Below are 21,298 nucleotides of genomic sequence, written 5' to 3'. Positions count from 1 at the left end.
AATTGCATTGAAGCAAACACGAATTGATATTCAGTTTACAGTTTCGCATAGTCAGCAGCACATTCACCTTCTCTAATTATTTATGTATAATTTGAGACTTAAGGAGGACCAGAGACAAAAAAAGAATGCCCAACTGTGACTTCATGCCGTGGTTCTGAATATTTAACAGTATTCAAAATCCGAATTATTTTAATTTGCTGTTTTTTATGCTCACCATCAAATATTCTCAATTTCCACTCAAGTATGGGCATCTGGAAGCCAAAATTTAAATTTGTTGTATTAGCGATTTCAAATTTTGTAAAACGTAAGGAATTTTTTATTAACAAACTCAGTGCTTTCAAAGCGAGCAATGGCAACACTGTATGAAAAAAAAAACATTTTAATCTCCAGTATGCGAGACTGTGTATCAGAAATTCTAAGGATACGCTCTTTTAAATATTTTTTGATATTGCAGTTGAATTGAATTTTATGGTTTAAATGAACATGATATTTAATAAATAAAGGTGACACACAAAATGTTAAAAATATGCTCTTTTTGGGCATAAATATATTTTTTTAATATTTCTATTCATAAATTGAAAAATAATCATTGTAAAATGTAGTGGTGGTACTAAAGGTTAAATTTTTGTTTAGATGGTGAGCATTAGTCAAAAGGTTGAGAACCGCTGTCCTAGACAAACCACAGATTTCACCCCCAAAGTTGCTTCACTTAATGTACTGTATATTCTGCCATATAATGGGCACTTTGAATACAAAAAATGAAATCAAAATGTACTGGTGTGTGTTATATCTCAGATATAGAAATGATAGATTTAAAAGTAAGGAAAAGATGAAAATACAAAAATTAGATTTCGACACTTATGTAAATGCTGTTTTTTTTAAAAAGAAATGACACATCTTATGAATTTAAAAATTTTCATTATCAGATAATGTGAAAAGTTTTGTCTTCCTTTGTATCTTCAGGCACAGTATTGAATTCTATTTCATCTATCCTATCACTGTTACGCTCTTCCGTAAACAAACAAACGTCACCCGTTCTATCTAGATTGTTAAACATACTAAATTTTTTAAATGTCTTTTGAATTATATTGGGTTTAATTTCATTCCATGCTTTTACTATCCACTCAAACATTCTTTTGAGACTAGCATAATATATTTGGCCTCTGCCTCCTTTTGTAAACACTTTTTTTCACCTTCTTAACATCCATGCACTCCACTATCATGAAGCTATATTTCCAGTATGTGACAATTTTTATTTTCTCCTTGTAGGACAATACCATGCTTCTGAAAACTTATCAATTTGTTTTCTAAATCTTTCGGAAAACTTCGCAAAAATTTTATATTTTCTCGTAGAACTAAAGAATTCTGTGCCATTAATCAACTAACCAACTCAAATTTGCATTGAAGTTTTCACTTTCACTTGCATTCTTTTTTGCTCACTTTAAGGCAAATAAACATACCCTATTTCTTGTTACAATTAATCCATTCTGGTGATTTTCTAGGACCCAGATCCCAACAATCTCTTCTAGGATGGACAATTTTGTTACGCCTTTACGCAAAGCACATTTATTCTTTAGTCTATTTATTATTTTGATTCCATTATTCTTCCACTCCATGTATGGAACTTTCATCAACACCAAACATCCTTGCTGCAGTACAATTTCCATTTTCTGTTATAAATTGAATGACTTTGCAGTTGAAGCCAGCACTGAGTTTGTTTTGTTTGTCAAGAGCTATATTTACTATGAAAAGAAACACTAAATCTACTGTCTTTCAATTAAAGCAGATGGCCTTTGATGTTCACCTCTAAATCATGGCTTCAGATGCAGTGGTGTAGCTAGGGTGGGGCAAGGGGGTGACATCTGTGGATCGGAAGTGCATTCTTATCCCATATTATGTCCCCCATTTCCAAAAGATAAGAGCATTGTACAGGAATGTTTCAGGTTCCTTTGTACAGAAAAAGGTGCATGTTGTGCAATAAATATAGAAAAAAATGTAGTTTGAAATTACAGATCTCCAATATACACCGGAATATACATTATTAAGATGCCAAACAGAAAGACACAGAACTTTTGCTTATATTTTATTTTGTAGAAATATATTTTAATTTGATTACTTTTGTTTTAAATTTAACAGCGAATATTTTCATTTGAATATTCTTCTTTTTCAGTTTATGTAGGTATAATGCCGAAATAAGGGTCTGTTGGTAATTCTGTTGACTCTCCTTGACAAATATATAAGAAATTATCAACTTAAGTTAAATTTTTTTTGGATTAATTTACATCTGTTTAAACTTTTATTTCCAAGTTTTTGCTTCATATTTTTATTTGTGTTTCCTAATTAGATAGATTTCCTCTTTCCTCTGTAGTATATTTTATATATTTCATTTCCATTCTTACACACATATATATATATGTGTGTGTGTGTATGTATAATAAAATCTTAAGTCATTTATTCAAGACTATTACCTTCGTAGAGGTGTATTTTGCAATGGAATATTTACTTTAAATACTAGTAATCCACTTGCTAAATTTATTTTGGGACTGAAACATTTGGACTTTGTAAATATTCGATCATTAATTTATAAGTGAGGCATTTGCAGATTATCTGGTTGGAAATTTAGGGGTATACTGGAAATCTAACTAATAGAAATGCCACCATTAGATTTCTGGTTTAAACTACATCTATACTTGTAGCGAATCTGATTCGATGGCAAAATCACACTATGTTTGTAAGTTTCATCAGTGCTTTGAAAGTATGTTGCATGCATTATAATTTCTAATCCATTAGCGGCATAAAAATAAATTTGAACTCTTGTTTCAAAATAATAAGAAAGTGGTTAAAGCAATGAAAGCATTCTAATCAACATGATAATTGACAGATCAACTAAATTTTCATAATTAGTGATTCAGTTTGACACGCATTCATAAATGGAATAATGGAGCTCCTTACATAGACCTGAGAGTTAGCATTGTGCACTAAATGTCTCTCTCTGGGTATTGGGATAAAGTCTTTCTTGTTGGAAGATGGAACTTGTGGCATTATCTGTGAACACAGGTTTAATCACATTTGTATTAAACCTGTTTTTATGTATGCTGTACAATTTAGGGCTGCAGCAGGAAGTCAATTAGAAAATACAGCCAGATATTGCAAAATACAGCTCTGATAATAGTTCTAAATGCCTAATACTTTGTTAGAAATTCTACATATGCTAGGAGTTGGAAATCAATGTAGTTGACAATGATGATTTTACTGTGATGTTAAAGTTTTATTAACTGAGAGAGCCAAAGCTATAATTTAATTAAAAACATCCAGGTTTTTCATTAGCTAACTAACCAACTTTTAATGCAACTTTTAATTCAGATAGTGGTATAAATGTCATAAGTGGTTTAAGCTGAACTTCATTGCTAGGTAGCCAGACCTTGCTGTGTTGCAAAAACTGATTTAGGAGTTTTGGCATATAAGTGGTTTAAGCTGAACTTCGTTGCTAGGTAGGCAGATCTTGCTATGTCACAAAAGCTGATTTAGGAGTTTTGGCATTAATTTTGAAGTTTTCAACTTTATTCCGATGTGGTATAAGAGTTGATCAATCAGAGTGAAGCTGTAAACACATCCACACGTGTGCAAATCTAGCTTTACTAATTGATTGTGACTCCTCTAATTGACCGGACTCGCAGGTGTGAATGGAACTCTCGCATTTTATACCTAACTATACTACTATAATTTAATTCTTAGATGAAGATTGAATATTGTTTATAATTTATTGACATTAAAACAAATATCTACATTTATAATTTAATTAGTGACTTTAAAACAAATATCTACATTGTATATTATTAAACTATTTTTTTTAATGTGGAAATAAAATGGAAAAAAGGAAGTCTTGCCTCTTTGTGGCCTTTTGTTATGCTGGTGTTAAGTGCCATTCAGTACAATTTACAGTAATCTGCCACTGGATAAGCATAAAATATTTACTCAAAAGTTTTTTTCAGTTTATTGAAAATTACTTTGTTTTGTCCCTTTTTATCTCTTAAATCAAAGGAGATAGTATTATATTTAAAAACAATGAAGATGATAATAAAATTAGAGTATGGATGAGTGTTGATATTTGTTGTATATTTTTAGCTTCTGTCACATATTTGTTTTGAAAATGGGTGGGGTAACCCAATATTCAGAATTTTATCTGTGGAGAATGCTTCAACCCAGGATGGTGCTGTATTTGTTTCTTTGGTAATTATGATTTAAATTTATGCTAACTTTTGTAAGTTTGTGCTTTACTTTGTATTCTGAATGTTAAAATATAGAGAATTCGCATTTGTATACCCCCTTGGTGTAACAGTCTGTTTTTGTGTATTGAACTCATATGAAAATAGGTATCTTATATAGGTTATACTCATACGAATATAACCTGTGTTAATTAATATAGGTTGTACTCATATCAGTGTAACCTATATTAAATAATGGAGGGACTTATTTATGGAAAGTCCTGACTTCTCATAAATAAGTCCTTCCATTGCCTTAATGTAGTACTTTTTGGAGATATAACAATTTATAAATCAGTCAAAATTATATTATAATGAGTATTAAATTTCTTGTATTAATATTACTGTCGTAAAGCCCTATCAAAGGTCACCAGAAAAGGTGAAAAAATAAGTAAATAAAATAATAAAGAATTGAAATAAAAGGTAAAAAGATAAATAGCACTTAATACATTGAGTTAAATTAGTAACTTACAGTTGTAAGTGGGGTTTCAGCAAATTATAAAGTTTCTCTCAAGAATTGAGAATTACCAAAGCCAGATTGCATTGAATTATGGCTGAATATAAGTCCTGGTTTTAATAGTGTTCTTGAATGCATGAATAAGGTAAAATGCTGATTCTTTGCCTAAGAAATAGGCGAGTCCATTTTTTATCCGTTTTTCATCAGCAAACAAATAAGTATGGAATAACCACTCCTAACCACTTTTCAGTACATATACCATTAGTACAGTTTAGCTATTTTTTTACACAAAACTGATACTTCATGTTATTAGAAGTTGCACATAAAGTTCATAATATTCCATCCTTTATCTCCTTTTGAAGTAAATAATAGATGTTTATCTATTTGGTTATACTGCAGGTGTGTTACATATAGATGAAACAGTTTTTTTTTTTTTTTTTTTTTCTTAACTCGATTATATGATACCTGTCTTGAAGATTTTTTTGTCTGTTTGTTTGTTTGTTTCTGCTTTAACTCGCACTGTTATTCACATTTCATGAAATTAAATCATCCTGTGTTCAAGGCAAGATCACATGAAAAATTCCAGCTGTTTTGAAAGGCAACAAGAATCTGCTTTTACTTTCCTTGCATTTCCTTTGAGATTTATCATAGCTTCTAATGATGCATTCATTAACAGCAGTTAAACTGTGTACTTCATCGCTTGATACTACATTAAAGATTTTCTTTACATATAACTAAAGTTCTTCTAAATCTGAAATTACCAAATTTTTTTACATTTTTATAAATAGTTTATTAGAGATTATTAACCCTATATATGGGACATCTCTTTGGACTTGCTGAGAAAAAATTTTATTAAACAGCAATTATTAACTATGTTTGTGTAATCACTTGTTTCATTGTTTGTATTCATAACTTTTCATTCATTAAAATAATATTTATATCATTAAAAGATAGGAAAAAACAAAACATCTTAAGTAACAAGTTAATATAAAATAAGTGGTAGAAAGTTTCATGACTAGATAAAAATGATCATGTTGCTGAAGTTTAAATATAGGAATATGGTAGTGAATACAGAGAAAGGAAATGCAGCAAACAATAAAAATAAGGAATTGAAAATAATGAAAGTATTTTAGAACTGAAAGGCAGACATTCACTGAAAAACTCAATATTAATGAAAATTTGAAAGTTTCATACAATTAGCTTTGGATTTTCAATTATGGAGTGAAACTTTGTATTTTAAAAGTTCTACAATGGATGTTAAATGCTGCAACAATTTACCACTGAATGGAAGCAAAATTTTAAAAAAAAACTTTGATAAATATAATCTTGATGATGCATTTATCACTAATAAAACAAATTAATTCTAAATTTCTGCACAAAAAGTATTTGTTTATTAATGATGAGGCATGCAGTGCCTAAAAATATTCGTAGAAAATTTTGCCAAAACATGTAGAAAAAAGCCACAAACATGTAGGAAGCAAAAAACTTACACTTCTTTAGATGCCTGCAATTTACTTCATAGAACAGATATGAAAGCATGCATAAAATGTGTTACTATAAGAAAGATAAGATATCATAAGATCTTAAAGATCTTATGTGCAATCATAAAGAAACATTCTGTTATTCCTTGATATGTATGTTGCATATCATCAAACTGGTAGAAAAATATTTTTAAATATTGAATTTTTCTTGGATATTTCTGAAGTTTTAAAAGGAGTAGATAAAGAAATAATTAAAAGTTTCAAAAGGTATTGTTGGAGGTAAAATTTTAATTGGAGTAGAAAATAAGCATCTTGTGATGTATGTGTATTAGCAGCTCTGTCCTTAGTAAAAGCCATTTGGGATGAAATTTCCATAGCAGTAATTCACAAAGAATTTCATGATGCTGGGTTTATCAATGAAAATTATTTTAAAAACTTTCTGACAATAATGGAATGTTGCAAATCATCTCACAGCTGATACATATGAAAGATACTAATATCTTTCAAAAGATGACAAAACAAATGAATATTCTAGATTTCACCTTTGAGTGGTATATTGCAATTGATAAAAAATATGCAATATGTAGAGGATCTATTTAAATGTGATTTAACTGTAAATTCACTGTGGATCATTTGCATTAACAAAATGATACCTATTTAACTTACTCAGTTTTCTGTTACCATTCAGTGAATAAAATTGTCTCCACATGATACTCCTTCATATTTTGTTGTACATTATTGAAAGTTAACTGTAGTTCTTTTGAATTTGTGTATTTAGGGTTTTAATCATTCAGTGTGTTTTGTTTATTGTTTGTTTTCTGTATATTGATATGCTTTTCATTTTAGGTGGTCATTCCTAATTATCCCCATGCGGTGAAACACTTTATTTCTAATACAAAGTTTTTATCTCCAATTGAAGCAAAACGTCATGCTGCTGAAATTGCTTTAAGAAATATTAAATGCCTTGGTGACAGTAAATAGCTATTATTATTATATTTCGAATTTAGTTTTAAAGTGTTTATGTTTTAATTATTTTTAATTAAAAATATTGATGCAGCTGAAATCTTTGTCAGTTTTTTTTTTTTTTTTTGAAATTATTAATGATGCTTTAGGTTTTGGTTATAGGAAGATGCTAAAATCATTCGCACTTTAAAAATGGCTAGTGTATCAACTTTATGATGTGAGGTTTTAAAATTAATATTTTTGTAGATACAGCCACTAAGTCCAACTTCCAACATTTTATTCAGATGATTTTGCTCATTTTGTATTCATAGTAGCAGATGTTTTCATTACTAAAAATAATAACTTTATAACGCCTTTTATGTTTGGCTGTTTGGCTATCATAAACTGAATCGATGTTAGCAAATAGTCACCAAGTCTTTAAAGTACTACAAAGTCAGGAGAAGGGTATAAAGGACTCCTTATTAACTCTCAGTTTTCACAGAAGGCACCAACTCATGCTTACAAAAGCCAACACTTTTGGCTTAACTCAAAAAGACAATGGATAACTTAAAATTAATGAAGTTAAATACAGCATAATGTCTTCACCTATCATGCAAGCTGCCTATGACTGGAAAATTGGCATAAACAGGCATGGTGTCAAGAATAGCTCAACACCACAGAAATCTAATCTTTAAAGAATAAGACGTGTCAACATGGCCATCAGACAGGCAGAATACGCCTTGATTTCACCTTCCAAAACCTTCTCTTAAATACTAACTTCTTTCTCTCTCATTTGAATATACACGCACTAGTGAATCTGCATTCTGGCAAGAAAGTGAAAGTTGAACGTAAGAGTGATGGGAAAATTACTTAAACATAAAATAACTGTTAAGTAAATTAAATAAATCCCCACAACTTATTACCTGTTTTGAAATATTACAGATTCAGTGCTTTAGTTAATGAAGATGTCAGAACAGTTAGCCAGATTTGAGATGCAACTATATAAAAACTACCTGGAAAACTAAATGAAGAAGCATCATTGTGTACTGAAGACAGATAAGTTTGTAACTTGTTGAACATACCTAAAATCGGGAACATTTTATAGATTAGGACGTATTTGAAATTTTGTGCCATTATGTTCCAATTACATACGATTAAGCCAGTTTTTCTTTGAGTTCAAGGTGATTTCCCGAAGTGCACTAAATATTTAAATATGTACAGATGCTTATTGTTCCCTTCTTTAGTGTGCTAAGTTTTGTTCCCTCATGTTTATTACGTAAGTGGATATCTTTACCTTAACTTCTTTATTGTAATCATTTCATTTTTTAAAACTTTTTCTTTGATATTTAAAAACTTACTAAAAAAACTGAATATTTCAAAATGTTGAATAAAGGAATGGTGAATACTCACCTTGAGGTTTCTTTTATTGTTTTTTCAAACGAGTCCACAAATGGTGAATATCTTCTTTGCTTAAACCTGAAATTCACAACAGTGATCAAATGTTTTGAAAAACGTTTAATAAAGCATTAAAGTTACAAGCACATTGTGTTTTACAAAATATAGTACACACTCAAAAATTCTGTGCAGCTACAATTCGAAATCAAAACTTACAGTCACAGTTACAGAGGTAGGAGAACATTTGCCGATGTTCTCCCCCTTTTGAGATTTAGAGATTTATAATTGAAACTCAACAGTTTTCAAAGTCAAAAGGTACATTCACTCTTTTTTCAAGGGGTATCCAAATTGTGATTTTTGAATCACTACCTCATTATTTTCAAGATGTTCAGAATACCTCATCATTTTCAAGACGTTCAGAATCACTTGGAGGATTCTCATAGGGAGTTAAATTCTAATCACTGGTCACTGTATCAAGATCCTTCTTCTTTAACAGCTTTTCATTGTCTTTGACTTCTAATATATGTATATAATTTCTGCTTTTCCTTGATATCATTTATTAGTTTGTGGGAAAGGCATAAGTGTTTCCTGTAAAAATCATTGCGCAGATATAAAATCTGTCCATTAAGCTACCTGAAAATTAGGTTACTAATATGGATTTTGTTTCATTGACTTGAAACAGATATTTTCATTATATTATATATTCATTGTCTTTGACTTCTAATATATATATATAATTTCTGCTTTTCCTTGATATCATTTATTAGTTTGTGGGAAAGGCATAAGTGTTTCCTGTAAAAATCATTGCGCAGATATAAAATCTGTCCATTAAGCTACCTGAAAATTAGGTTACTAATATGGATTTTGTTTCATTGACTTGAAACAGATATTCATTGACTTGAAACAGATATTTTTTTAATGATACCTCTCTACATTATAATCAGCAAGTTAAAAATATGAACCTTTATGATTGAAAACATTTCTAAGATTGTTTAAAGGAGATTAAAAAGAACTGAAATTCCCTTAAGTTTCATTTTGGTTGCCAATTTTATCACTTTAATGTGTTCTGTTTATGAAATAAATTTTAAAGCAGAATACTTAAGTAATTTCTTACTGTAAGAAGAGTTTCTTTTTAGCAGTGATGCTTCTATTGTATTTCTTAAAGCTTCATATAACAAATGTACAACTGCATAAATTTTTCTTTGATATTCAGTGTATCAGTAATTGCAAAATAATATTAATGAAATTATGCAAATTCTTAGTTTCATATAATTATTTAACTGCTATTCGAAATGATTAACAGTATTGTTACAAAATGTCCACCACGTGGTTAAGATAGATTCTCCTCAAAACAGGTTTAGGGTTGCCATATTTAGCATGAAGTCACCCATTTGGTGACAGTTGGTGATATGCCATAGACGGATGGAGAACATTCTAGAACAAGTTCATACTGGGTTGGCCCATAATGTTCTCAAGCACAGGCCAAAAGCTATATAAACCTTGCCTGTACACAGAGTAGCAATCTCTCGAGTGTCTCATAATTTATTGAGTTGATCGTTAGTGTAGTGTCGAGGTGTCTCGTCTGTGTAATGTGAGTTGATGGATTGAGAACATGCATCTTTGAGCCTATACAAGTGCATCGTTAGTTGTAGCACGGAGAGTACCTTAAGTTCGGAGAGCGATCGAGGAATCGGGAGCTGTACTCTAGTGCTTTGCTGTGAAGCTGTCCTCATCGTTATAGCCTGATAGCCTGAAGGCTGTGTTTCTGATTGTTTCACCGTGTTTTTCGTAGTTTTCAATGACTGTAAGCATGTTTTTGGAGTTGTCCTGAGTAAGACTGGCTAATAAATTGCGTTTTCATTCCTTTAATTGCTCCAAATCCATGAACCCATGCAGAAATGCAACAATACTTACGTCATAAATTGGTAATACTTCTGATGTAATTCATAACATTTTTTTTTTCTAGCATTTGTATGCTAACCTCTTTTTATCTGTATTTGCAAAAAAGAAAATGTAAAATTTTTCTAACATTGAAATATATTATTTATTCCTTTCTATGTATTTTATATATTTTTCAGGAAATTTCTTTCTATGATTTTTTAAATATTTTTCAGGAACTGGTAGATACATAATACCTTTGGAAGAAATGCCAGTCACCCACGTAGATAATTTGATTGGAAGAGGTGTGCCTATGTCTGGGCCACATCATGGATGTAATGATTCTTTCTCCTGTAATATTTATGAGAATTCTGTGACAGAAATCCTTCCTTGTAAGTGAGAGCTTGCAACTTAATTGTGTTTTTTAAATTTATTTAATGTGTAAAACAAGTATTTGAAGTTCTACTTTGAATAACCATTTATATCAATATTTTTCTAAACTTTTCAATTTATAATTAATAATAATAATAATAATTTAACTTCAGTTAGCTAAATCTTGTTAGTTTTTTTATGCAAATAATGACTTTGATTTGAAGGAGTTATAATTTTTTGTCTTTAAAAAAGAAAGAAATTGCATTGCAGATGCTTTAGCAGTCATCCGAGCTTGTAATGTTCAATTTAACATAACAGATTTTTTTTTTAATTTACACAATTCTGATAGTTTACCGAGGTTACCTAGAGCAGAATATCATTTTACTTCTCATTATATTAACATTTTACATTTACATTACATAAACATTAGTTTCTTTGTATTTTCTGTTGTTTTTTTTGCTCTTATTGGCAATTTTTGTTTTGCAAATGGTGGTGGATGGCAGTCTTGATGAAAAGCTTGGCATAACATATATTTTAAAAGTATATGTGGCAGAAGCTAAACAAGCTTGAAAGTATTTGTGAAAAATCTAAGCTATAGATGTAATGCAGATTATTTGCAAATAGTGATGCTGTGTTTTTATTTTAAATGCAAATGTAATATTCTTTTTATATGTGCATTAGCTAATTTTTGAGACTGTTTGAATTTTGTTTCACTAGTTGTTTCTCCATTTGTAATATGTTTTATGTTGTGTCTTCAAAAGACAAAATAGCAAACAGTGTTTTTTTATGAAATTCCCCCCCCCCTACAAAAAGTGCATTTCCAAGTAATTTCCCAATTAATGCCATTCCCAAGTAATTCCATTTCACGCTCAACAATAAAACTGATTTGGTTCAATACCATGACTGCTCATAATATCCTCCCACCTCTTAATTTTAGACTAAAAGGACACAAAACTCGAATGAACAAAAATATTATACTCTTAAAAGGAAGGAAGGGAAAAATACACAAAATTTGTAAAAAAATGAGAAAGTTTGATAGTCAGTTATAATGTGGCGATTTAATAACTCCCTTTTCACTTCTAGTTTTCTTTTCACAGTCTTTATTTTATGATTTCTCATTTTTAATACCTTTCTCAAAAGCAACCTGACCAATGGTTCCAACAACAATGAACCATCTTTATCTAATTCCAAGGGCTATAAATGTTGCATAGCATATACAAGTTCTCCACCTCTTTATTTTCAGCTTGACAACTCTGGTGCTATGGTCTTTCCCGGGGGCGTTGGCTACTGCTTCAACCGCAAAACAGACGTGACGTTTGTGTGCTCCGCTGAGTTCTTCATTGGAGTCGTGCGTTCGTTTCCTCTCGTGATTTAGGCTTTTACGAATGGCACTCAGCCAGCTATTCCTTCACAGCATTAGGTCTGCAGGCAGGGACTAGATACCGGCCGGTGGTTGTGAATGGCTACTGCTGCTGGTCGGGAAACATCTTTGACCTGTAACATATTGATAACCTTTCATAAAAGCCAGTCGAGTTGCCTTTTAGTGTCACTTCCAGCTGTAACAATATCACCCAACTTTGTCTCACTTCTCTTTGCTTGCTGGAGTAACATGTTAAATGTTCTCTTTGAAATCTTTGTCTCACATCATCTCATAATTTTTGGTGATGAAATAATCTTTGTCTTAGAAATAATCTTTGTCTCTTAGGTAAAATCTATGTCCAAATTATCTAATCTGGGAACGCCCACTGTTTGCCTCTCATGAATAAATATTGAAAGTGTCAACAGAGTTAAATCATTCAGATCTTCTGATAAATAATTTCCCGTAAACTGTAGCATCCAAGCTATTAGTTTTGCAGTTTTTGTATATTTTGAGAATTTGTACAAGTACCATTCTTTATCCACATTAGCAGAGTTGACTAATGAAATGACTTCCTTTTCCCTTTCCTTTAAAATTTCTTCAAGATTGCATTGAGAGTCTTATTGACCATTTCTCTTCTGGTAGCTTTAACCTTTGTAGACCTTTCCACCAACCTGAATTCGGAACCTCCTGAACTGAGCAGCCACATGTTGGGAAATTGGCAGGATTGCAAGTATCTGGGAGATGCCTCCAAGCTTCTATCAAAGAAAGATATTTTAACTTCTTCACTCAGTTATTGTCAAAAGTTCCCCAGTAAGCTTTTACTGTAGCCGATAGAGGGCTTCAGAAGAATCTGTCCAAAAAAAACATGGTATACCTTTCAAACTCATAGCTTTTCTAATCGATGAAGTTAATTGGTGTTCTCTATGGCATGCCAGCAATTCTAGATGAGGTATTGTGATATCTTTTAAAGGAGTTATTCTACTTTTTGCCTGTATAAAATATGTTTGGACTTCTGTCTGAACTTTCTTAGAAATACAGCAATGCTGTAAACGACCTTGTTGGCATCATAAAATGTGTAAACTTAGTCTTTCTGTGCAGCCATTGATCTTTGCACATCTAGGGATTTTAACGTTTGATAATTGATAATAGCTTCAATTCAGCAATGAAAGTTTTGTATTTTTTATGAATTTCATCTGGTAGGATTTCATCCCAACCTAATTTAAAATCCAACTGTCTTGTGCTATGAGTTTTAAACAGTCACAGGACATAAATGTCTCAGTGGATCAAATAATCTTTTGAGGTACTGATAGGATACTTCTTCTGGTATAAACGTCAAAATTAAAATCAGCATTCTGTATATCGCAGAAAATGACATCTTTATTTCTATTCCATGACAAACCAAGCACTGATGTCGGACCAGTGGGTTCATTCTGTCGTGCATCCATGGTATACTCCCACCCTCGAAGATGAAAACAAGTCATAGGAAGCAATTCTTTTGATTCCTGCATAAATCAAGAAAGATCTCTATTGTGAATGAATTCACACAATAATTGGCATAAAAGGAATTTTACAATAGTTCTGTGGTTTCTTCTGGTAAAGGTTTTTTGCTTCTCTCTAAATGGAAGTTTATAACTGCTACCAAGAGGAAAGGACTGCAAGGGGGACCAAAAACTAGTCTGCAGTGATGGAATATCTCAAATTGTCTAGATTTGTAATCTTTCTACCGTAAAAAATCTTAAACATCTTGTTTTTTCTCTGCAATAGAAATTTGAACAAAGGCTGTTTTAATGTCCAAAATTACCCCAATATCATTCATTTTGAATTTCATTACAATGAGTGGAATTTGTTGCATGAAGTTCAGCACCTTTTCCAGACAGTCATTTAAGGATGGAGCTTTCTTGACATGACAAGAAGCATCAGACACTGCATGTACTTTGGTTGCGGAGTTTTCCTTAAAAACACCTCTATGAGGCAAATAGTAGCTTGAATTTCCTATCTCATTTTTGGGAACCTTGCTCAATTATAACTTCATTAAGAAACTCTTCGAAAATGGCCTCGTAGTCTGTAAATTTCCCTTCATACTTAGGCTTTTCGGAGGTTCGGATACAATGTTGTTCAGCTATGGAGCTGTGGTCTTGTAGGATTTCTTTAATTTCTGCTTATGGTAGCTGTATTTCCCTTTGTCCAGTGTCTGAATAAAATGAGCCATTGCATTTTTTTTCCATTTCTTCTCTAGACTTAGTTTCAACTTGATCCGTAATATCAAAAGTTTCTATTTTCCTAAAATCAGCAATAAAGCTTTTTTTTTTTTTTTTTTTTTTTTATATATATTTTTTTATTATTAACATTGAAGTCACCAGATTATCAGAATTGATCTCTCGTTCTTTTCACCAGTAACTTTACCCATTAGCTAGCCTAATTTCCTTTCTCACGTGACTGATCCACTTTCCAGTATATGCAGTTTTCTTGAGAATAAATGTCTGCAAAAATCCACTCTTATCAAGAGCTCAGTGTCTGGATGACCTTTTCCATGGTCAGTAAGCATATTATTTTTTAGTTTCAACTCTCTTTCCCAGATTCCTTTCTTTATCTGAGGTATTTTTCCACAAATAATTGGTTGGTCAAGGATTTGGATATCATAGGAAAATCCAGTATTCGAATTCTTAAGAGTTATTTCGTATAGTTAGTGTTTTTATATTTGTAATGTTGATTCTCCAAATACCAAATGATTAATACTTTTAATTTCAATAGGTTTCAGAATTATTTCTGTAATTGCTCTCTGCAGCAGACTGCTTTGAACCACTATCAATAAGATTTTGGATTCCCCATGTCTTGCCTTCTGTCTCGATATTAACTAGTAAGGTTTGAAGAACTTCTTCAGAAAGGAAATGATTGGATAAACTGTTCTCTTCTAAATAAGGTGTCTTGATTTTCATTTTATTTGTGGGCAGTTCAGGACACATCAAAGTCCACTGTCTCTTATTACAAAGCAAGTACTGTACATTTTATTAACAAACTCTTGACTAATGTCCAACAAGTAAAGCAGCATTTCTTGTTTCTTGCCCAAAGCAAAATTTCTTGTTTTTCAACCTGAAGTCAGGTTTTTGACATAATAATATTCTTTGCTTTCGTGAAGTTCTCACAAAAGACGCAGTGAGTAATATTGTTTTTTTTTTTTTTTTTTTCCTACTCCTTCTACACATAAATCTGTAACAAATAAATCTGGCCAGAGTAGACGAGCGATTGATTCTTTCCTTTTAGGTTAATCTGTGGATGTAACCCTGTTTTGCCAAACAAAATACCTTCTTCTCCTTCTGTTTTCTTTTTCAGAAAGAGCAACAAATTTTTCAATTTTTCAGCATAAACATTATTTGATGCTTCATCATTAGAATTTATAATAGGATTAAGTAACCCCATACTCTAAAAACATCTTGCAGTATGCAGGACTCGATGAGAGGGAAAAGCATTGCTGGATACTTATCAAATGTTAAACAAACTGATTCTTAATCTGTTAAGTATGCTTCTAATTTATCGTAAATTTGTGAGAAGCTTAGTTTTCTTTTTGCTTCCATAGCGTTGATTCTAACTAATTTTTAATTAGCAGCTCACAAACGTAGTAGTTAGTAGGCAATTAAATTTTTCTGAAAAGCAATTTTAAACTTTCTGTTGCCTTGGGCAAATCTATAATTTCACAAGCTCTCATTCCTTCATTTACAGACTGGATCAAATAGTGAAACCTATATTCATTTTCTATTTTATCATCTTCATGAATATGTTTAAATTGGCTGCAGAAAGATAGCTAGTTCTCAATTTCCCCATGAAATTTAACCACTTCTATATTTGGTAGTTCAAAGCTTTTATTTAAAATCTGTAGAGAAACTGCTTCAACAATTTTCTCCTTTCGGAGTCGGAAAGTATATTCAAATATATGCCTACACTAACCTTTGCATCAATCATTTTTGTGTTGTACAAAAAAAGTCTTTAATCCGGACTCGTCGGGACTTTGGCGATTCTGGATTATCAGTTTTTCTGGATTATAGACCATCAGTTTAAATCTGGTAAGATAGCATGCAGAAATTATAAAATTAAAGATATGAAACTGTAATTTATGAAATAAAGAGCAATTATAATCTAAAGGGTATCAAAATTGACAAAAAAAAAAAAAAAAGCTTAATATTTATTTGTTTACTTTATTAAACATTCCTTTCAACGCGCACATGTGTAAAGCATACATTACGCATAGTCGAAATTAGAAAATTGCAACCAGAAAACTATTTGATGTGTATTCGTGATATTTATAATGACGAGGAATTTGATTTAAATAATGTCAAAGACGGAATATATCGAGATGAAATACTGCATTTAGTAAGAAATTATAAGCTGAATAAAATAAAAACATATGCTCTGTAGATAAGGATAGTGCTGACAGATCAACTTTCAGTTCATTGCCCGTTGTGACGCCCCCCCTCGCAGAGCAGCGTGAAATTGATAAACAGATTTCGGAATGGTTAGAGAAACAAAGGATATGCTTTTATCAATTTTTTTCCAGCAATTCTACTTTTTGTTTGATGGACATCGAAACATGCTTTTGCTTTGTAGATCCTTTGGCAGCTCCAGAATCGGAAATTCTTTATGACATAATTAAAAGTTCAAGCTTACTTTTATAAAAATGCTCTAACAGTCTGCAAAAAATAATAAGCCTGATCCAATTAGAAGATTAAGGAACAACGCAATCTGCAACATTAACTGAAATAGATAATTAGATCAATTTTAGCTTAGCTTATACCGTCCGTTGTACATTCAACGTGCATGCGTAAAGGTATTACGCGCATGTGTAAACGCATTGAGGTCCGGATTGTAGATAATTCCGGATTATGGACGTCGGATTAAAACTTTTGACTGTAATCGAAATTGGTTTTATTTTTTTCCAAAATATTCTCCATGAAGATCAGTGAATACACTTTTACATGCTTTTGAACCAATTTTTTTTAAACAGTTTCTTTCACTCTGATTGAGTTAACTCCAAAACAGGCTGAATGCATCATCTGCTGCTTTGAGTGTCACAAATCGTTGACCACTTAATTCATTTTTGATGTGCGAGAATAAAAAAAGTAATTGTTTGTCTAATCGGGGCTATATGGTGGATGACCCATCAATTTGATGTTATGGCCCGTCCAAAATTGTTTTGTTTGAGCCGATGTGTGAGAGCTTACAATGTTATGATGAAGAATGATTTGCCTTTTGTGCTTTTTACAAATTTCTCCAACGACTTCTGGCAAACAAATGGTCATGTACCATTCAGAATTGACCACCCTGCATTCTTCTAATGCCTTTGTCGCCACGTGACCGGTCATGTTGAAGAAACAGGCAACCATTTGCTTCGATGTGCTTCTTCCACGAACAACTTTTGTAGGATTTGGCACCATTTGGAAGATCCATACAGTCAACTGCTGTTTGTTTCGAGCTCATATGCAGAGATCCATCATTACCTTTGTAGATATTGTACACAACCTTTGATGCACCTTGAAACTGTTTTTCGATTATTTCCCTGAACCAATTGACACTAGCCTTCTTTTGAGCATTTGTCAAATTATTGCGGCATCTAACGTGAGATGCTTGTTATACTAATGACCAAAATCTTACTTTATCAGTTCATGCACACCATCAATATTTTCTGGCACAAAAACTGTTTTTTGACGACCTTCACGGAATTCGTCCTGAAGCGAACTTTGACCGCAATTAAATTCATTATACCAGTTTTTTACAGTGCTGTATGATGGTACTTTATCGCTGTGTAAAGAATTAAGTTCATTGAAGCACTCTTGTCTTGATAATCCACGTTGAAAGTTATGAAAAATAATCGCACGAAAATGTTCATGAGTGAATTGTATGTTTTGCCTGTGATGAATTTTTCAGTTTACTCAAATCACACTAAAATAAAAAAAATCTTTCTGAAGAGGTTATGATTGAACTTTCAATTGGAATTGTCTCCGGTCGCCATGCAACACTTATTATTGCCAAAACCAGAATTATAAATGGCAACTTCGTAGCATTGTGTTTTTCTTAGTTGGTGTGAACCAGCCTTAGAGATAGCTTGTTCTGTCAAGTCGTATAGTGTTAGCAAGGGTAGCTTTTTTTTAATACATCAGCACAGGTATTATTTACTGATTAGAATAGATTCATTGTCAGCAGTGATTCTGGACATCAGCAAATTTGGTGATATATTGGCACATGATATCACTACCTCTCAAATCTTTCTTATACAGATTGATAAGTCATTTGGAGTATTTTCATCTGGGAAGGAATTATGTTGGTTATAAGACTGTATATAATGGAAATTACCTTAATTAGTGAATGCTGTGAAATCAGATAATCCTGCTTTATGTGCTTGTTTGAAGCATGATGGTGTTGATTCTAATTATGTCTATAAGGATAATTATATGGCATCCTGTCATACTGTAGTCTGAAATTCAGCACATTGCTAGTTGCTAGAATGGATTGATATGCTCATTCTTCTGATCTAAATCTCATTCAAAGTATCCCATTCATTGTAAGGAACATTCTGATGGAATACGTAATATCATGTAATATCATCCATCAGCTACTGTTCTATAGCTGGAATGCCAAACTGAATACTTATCAACAACTTTATTCAAAGGATACAAACATGATGTGAAATGTGCATGATCTCCACCTGAGTTAACCCTTACTGAAAACCTCTCTAATTTTTATGTAGTCCGTGATATGACGGTTGTGTCATTGCAGTCTTTTGCAGTCTAACTACTCGTAAGTATTCATATATCTCTGCAGTCAATGAAGTGCAACTACTTTTTAGTTAGTTATCTTCGCATGTTTGGTATTGTATCACCAGTCAGTTTGATAATCTTTCATAATCAGGCCACAGTTTAAAGCAATTTTGTTCATGAAATCTGCATAGAATTGTATTGTATAAGTGTATTTTAAATATATGTTTGACTTAACTATGCTTTTAATTTTGTTCGTGAGGATATTCTGGATTTTGTATGCAGTGTTTAATATCAGTATAGGATTAATTATCATTTTGGGATTCCTGTTCTTTTATGTTCTGTAATTGTTTGCTATACATTTGCATTTGATTCTGATTATTTTTATAGAATATGAACATTATTTTAATTATTTTTTAGCTGGAGATCCACTTAATCTTTTGTCAATGGCAATATCCTTGGCTAAATTTGAACTGCAAACCAAAGTGTGTTCTGTTCCAAATCAAACAAATGAACTTTTGTAATACTGCACAATTTGATCACAATGATTTTATTTTTAATTTACTGTGTGTTGCACAGTTTTTATGTATTTTATTGTTTGCTGCACAGTTTTAATGTATTTTGATTTTAGTGTTATTGTTTATTTTATGAGAGTAATTTTTCTTTTGAGATAAAGAATTAATTTAACATATGACTGCGTAAGTGCAATTGATTTTCTCAAAATGCTTCATTATAAATTCAATTGTAAACTGATGTTCTCATTATGGATTACAAATTTACCTACTTTGAATTTAAAGCATCAGCAGAATATATTTCAGTTTAATATTTGATCACATATTTTTAAACTGATAGTTATTTATGGCACAAGTCAGACCAAATAATTGACAGTTATTAACTACTACTGGCATTATTAACATTGTATTTCGAATATATAAGTAATTGCAACACAAATATTCTGATTTTAATTTATTTGAATTATATTTCCTTTTTCAATTGTTGATGTATCTGACGAAATTCTTGTGTTTTATAATTAATGGTTTATTAAATGAAATGTGGAACATAATTTCATTTTGAAGTTTTGTTTAAATAAAAATTCTTTCAGCAGTTTTCACAAATTTATTTATTTACATTTTGTAACATAAGGTGATTTTATTACATTCAAATGTAAGATGGATTTATTTGGTAATTTGAAATACTTTAAATATAATAATGAAATATAAAGTGATTTTAGTTGACCAATCAATATTATGTATATGTAAAATTTTGAAATATTTAAAAAATAATGCTGAAAAAGTTTTGGAGATTTTATAAATGTCATAATTCAGTTTCTTTATTTTTCATTATTAATTTATTTATATTTAGTTCTTATTATTTACCATCTTAATTCAAGCTCCTAAATATTTCTTCCTTGTATAATAAATTACATGATGTATTTGCTGTCACAAATCAGCTATGTAACAGCAAATGGGAACTTGTGTGCAAGACTTCACAAATCAAAGCTTCGGCAAAAACTTCAAAAACAGTGATCTTGAAGGAAGTACAATCCACCTCAACAATGTGGGCAAAATGTACTCTTTTTGAGAAAGGTTTGTTTAATCAGAAGGGTCCATTGGAACCCAGAGCGTGCACTAGAGTTTGAAACATTATACTAAATTTAAAATTCATTCTAATCAATTTTGTAGCTTCTGTGTGTAGATGTTAAGTATTTTATCAAAAGTACTGGGAAAAGTACACTTACATATTAATATTTGTTAAATAGTGAAATTAATATACAATTGTATTTTGCCTTAAATGTTTTGTGTGTGCATTTAAATTTCTGTTACATGTTTTGTGTGTGCATTTAAATTTTTGTTACAAAAGGATTGCCATTATAAGTTATGTAGTTTTTTTTTTAATTTAACTTTTTCAGAAAACTTTGTAATTTCTTATTCATAATTGGTTAAAAATTCATTATGTTTCTAAATTTCTTAAGTTTGATTATTATTATGATAATTGATTATTTTCTAAATTTCAAAATTTAAATGAGTTTTATAAAATGTTTCATGCATTAGCAAAAAAAATGGTTAAATCTGAAAGTCATTTTCCATGTTTATGTTTTATTTGCCTTATATCAATAAAAAATTTTGTTTTTAATTGTGATTTTATTATTTAGCAATTTGTTATATTTAAAAATGAAAATTTGCAGTTGCATTTGTAATCAGTTTTTTTTTACACATGTATTAGTAAAAAATTACTTAAATTCATAAAAGAAAAGTATTCATTTTTTGTTAGTATAGAAATTATTGGAAAATATGCTTTGTAACTGATAGCTACTTTTAACTATCATTTTATATATGTATTTTCCATTGCATTTTTCTTTTTAACCAGATAAAAGCTCTTGTAGTTTTCTAAAAATTCTTTTCCAATTT

At 30.9% G+C, this 21,298-nt stretch overlaps 1 protein-coding gene across 2 annotated transcripts in view; it reads left to right on the top strand.

Annotated features, from left to right (window-relative positions):
* LOC118188916 (putative RNA-binding protein 46) overlaps positions 1-21,027 on the top strand; it is a 66,269-nt gene extending 45,242 nt beyond the window's left edge. The window contains exons 5-8 of one of the 2 annotated variants that reach the window (XM_085827633.1): positions 4,126-4,230; positions 7,047-7,167; positions 10,652-10,807; positions 19,311-21,027. In XM_085827633.1, coding sequence (XP_085683759.1) covers positions 4,126-4,230; positions 7,047-7,167; positions 10,652-10,807; positions 19,311-19,414 — 486 coding nt within the window. In that variant the 3' untranslated portion in view covers positions 19,415-21,027. Of the gene's footprint in view, positions 1-4,125; positions 4,231-7,046; positions 7,174-10,651; positions 10,808-19,310 lie in introns of both variants that reach the window. The other variant, XM_085827632.1, reaches the window with a different exon arrangement.
* The last annotated feature ends 271 nt before the right edge of the window (positions 21,028-21,298 follow it).

This window comes from Stegodyphus dumicola, chromosome 12 (assembly GCF_044657685.1).
Source record: "Stegodyphus dumicola isolate Sdum_Otavi_A_Nest chromosome 12, ASM4465768v1".
Classification (NCBI taxonomy): Eukaryota; Metazoa; Arthropoda; class Arachnida; order Araneae; family Eresidae; genus Stegodyphus; species Stegodyphus dumicola.
The sequence above is the reverse complement of the archived record's forward strand: the minus strand, read 5'-3'. Positions and strand labels throughout refer to the sequence as shown.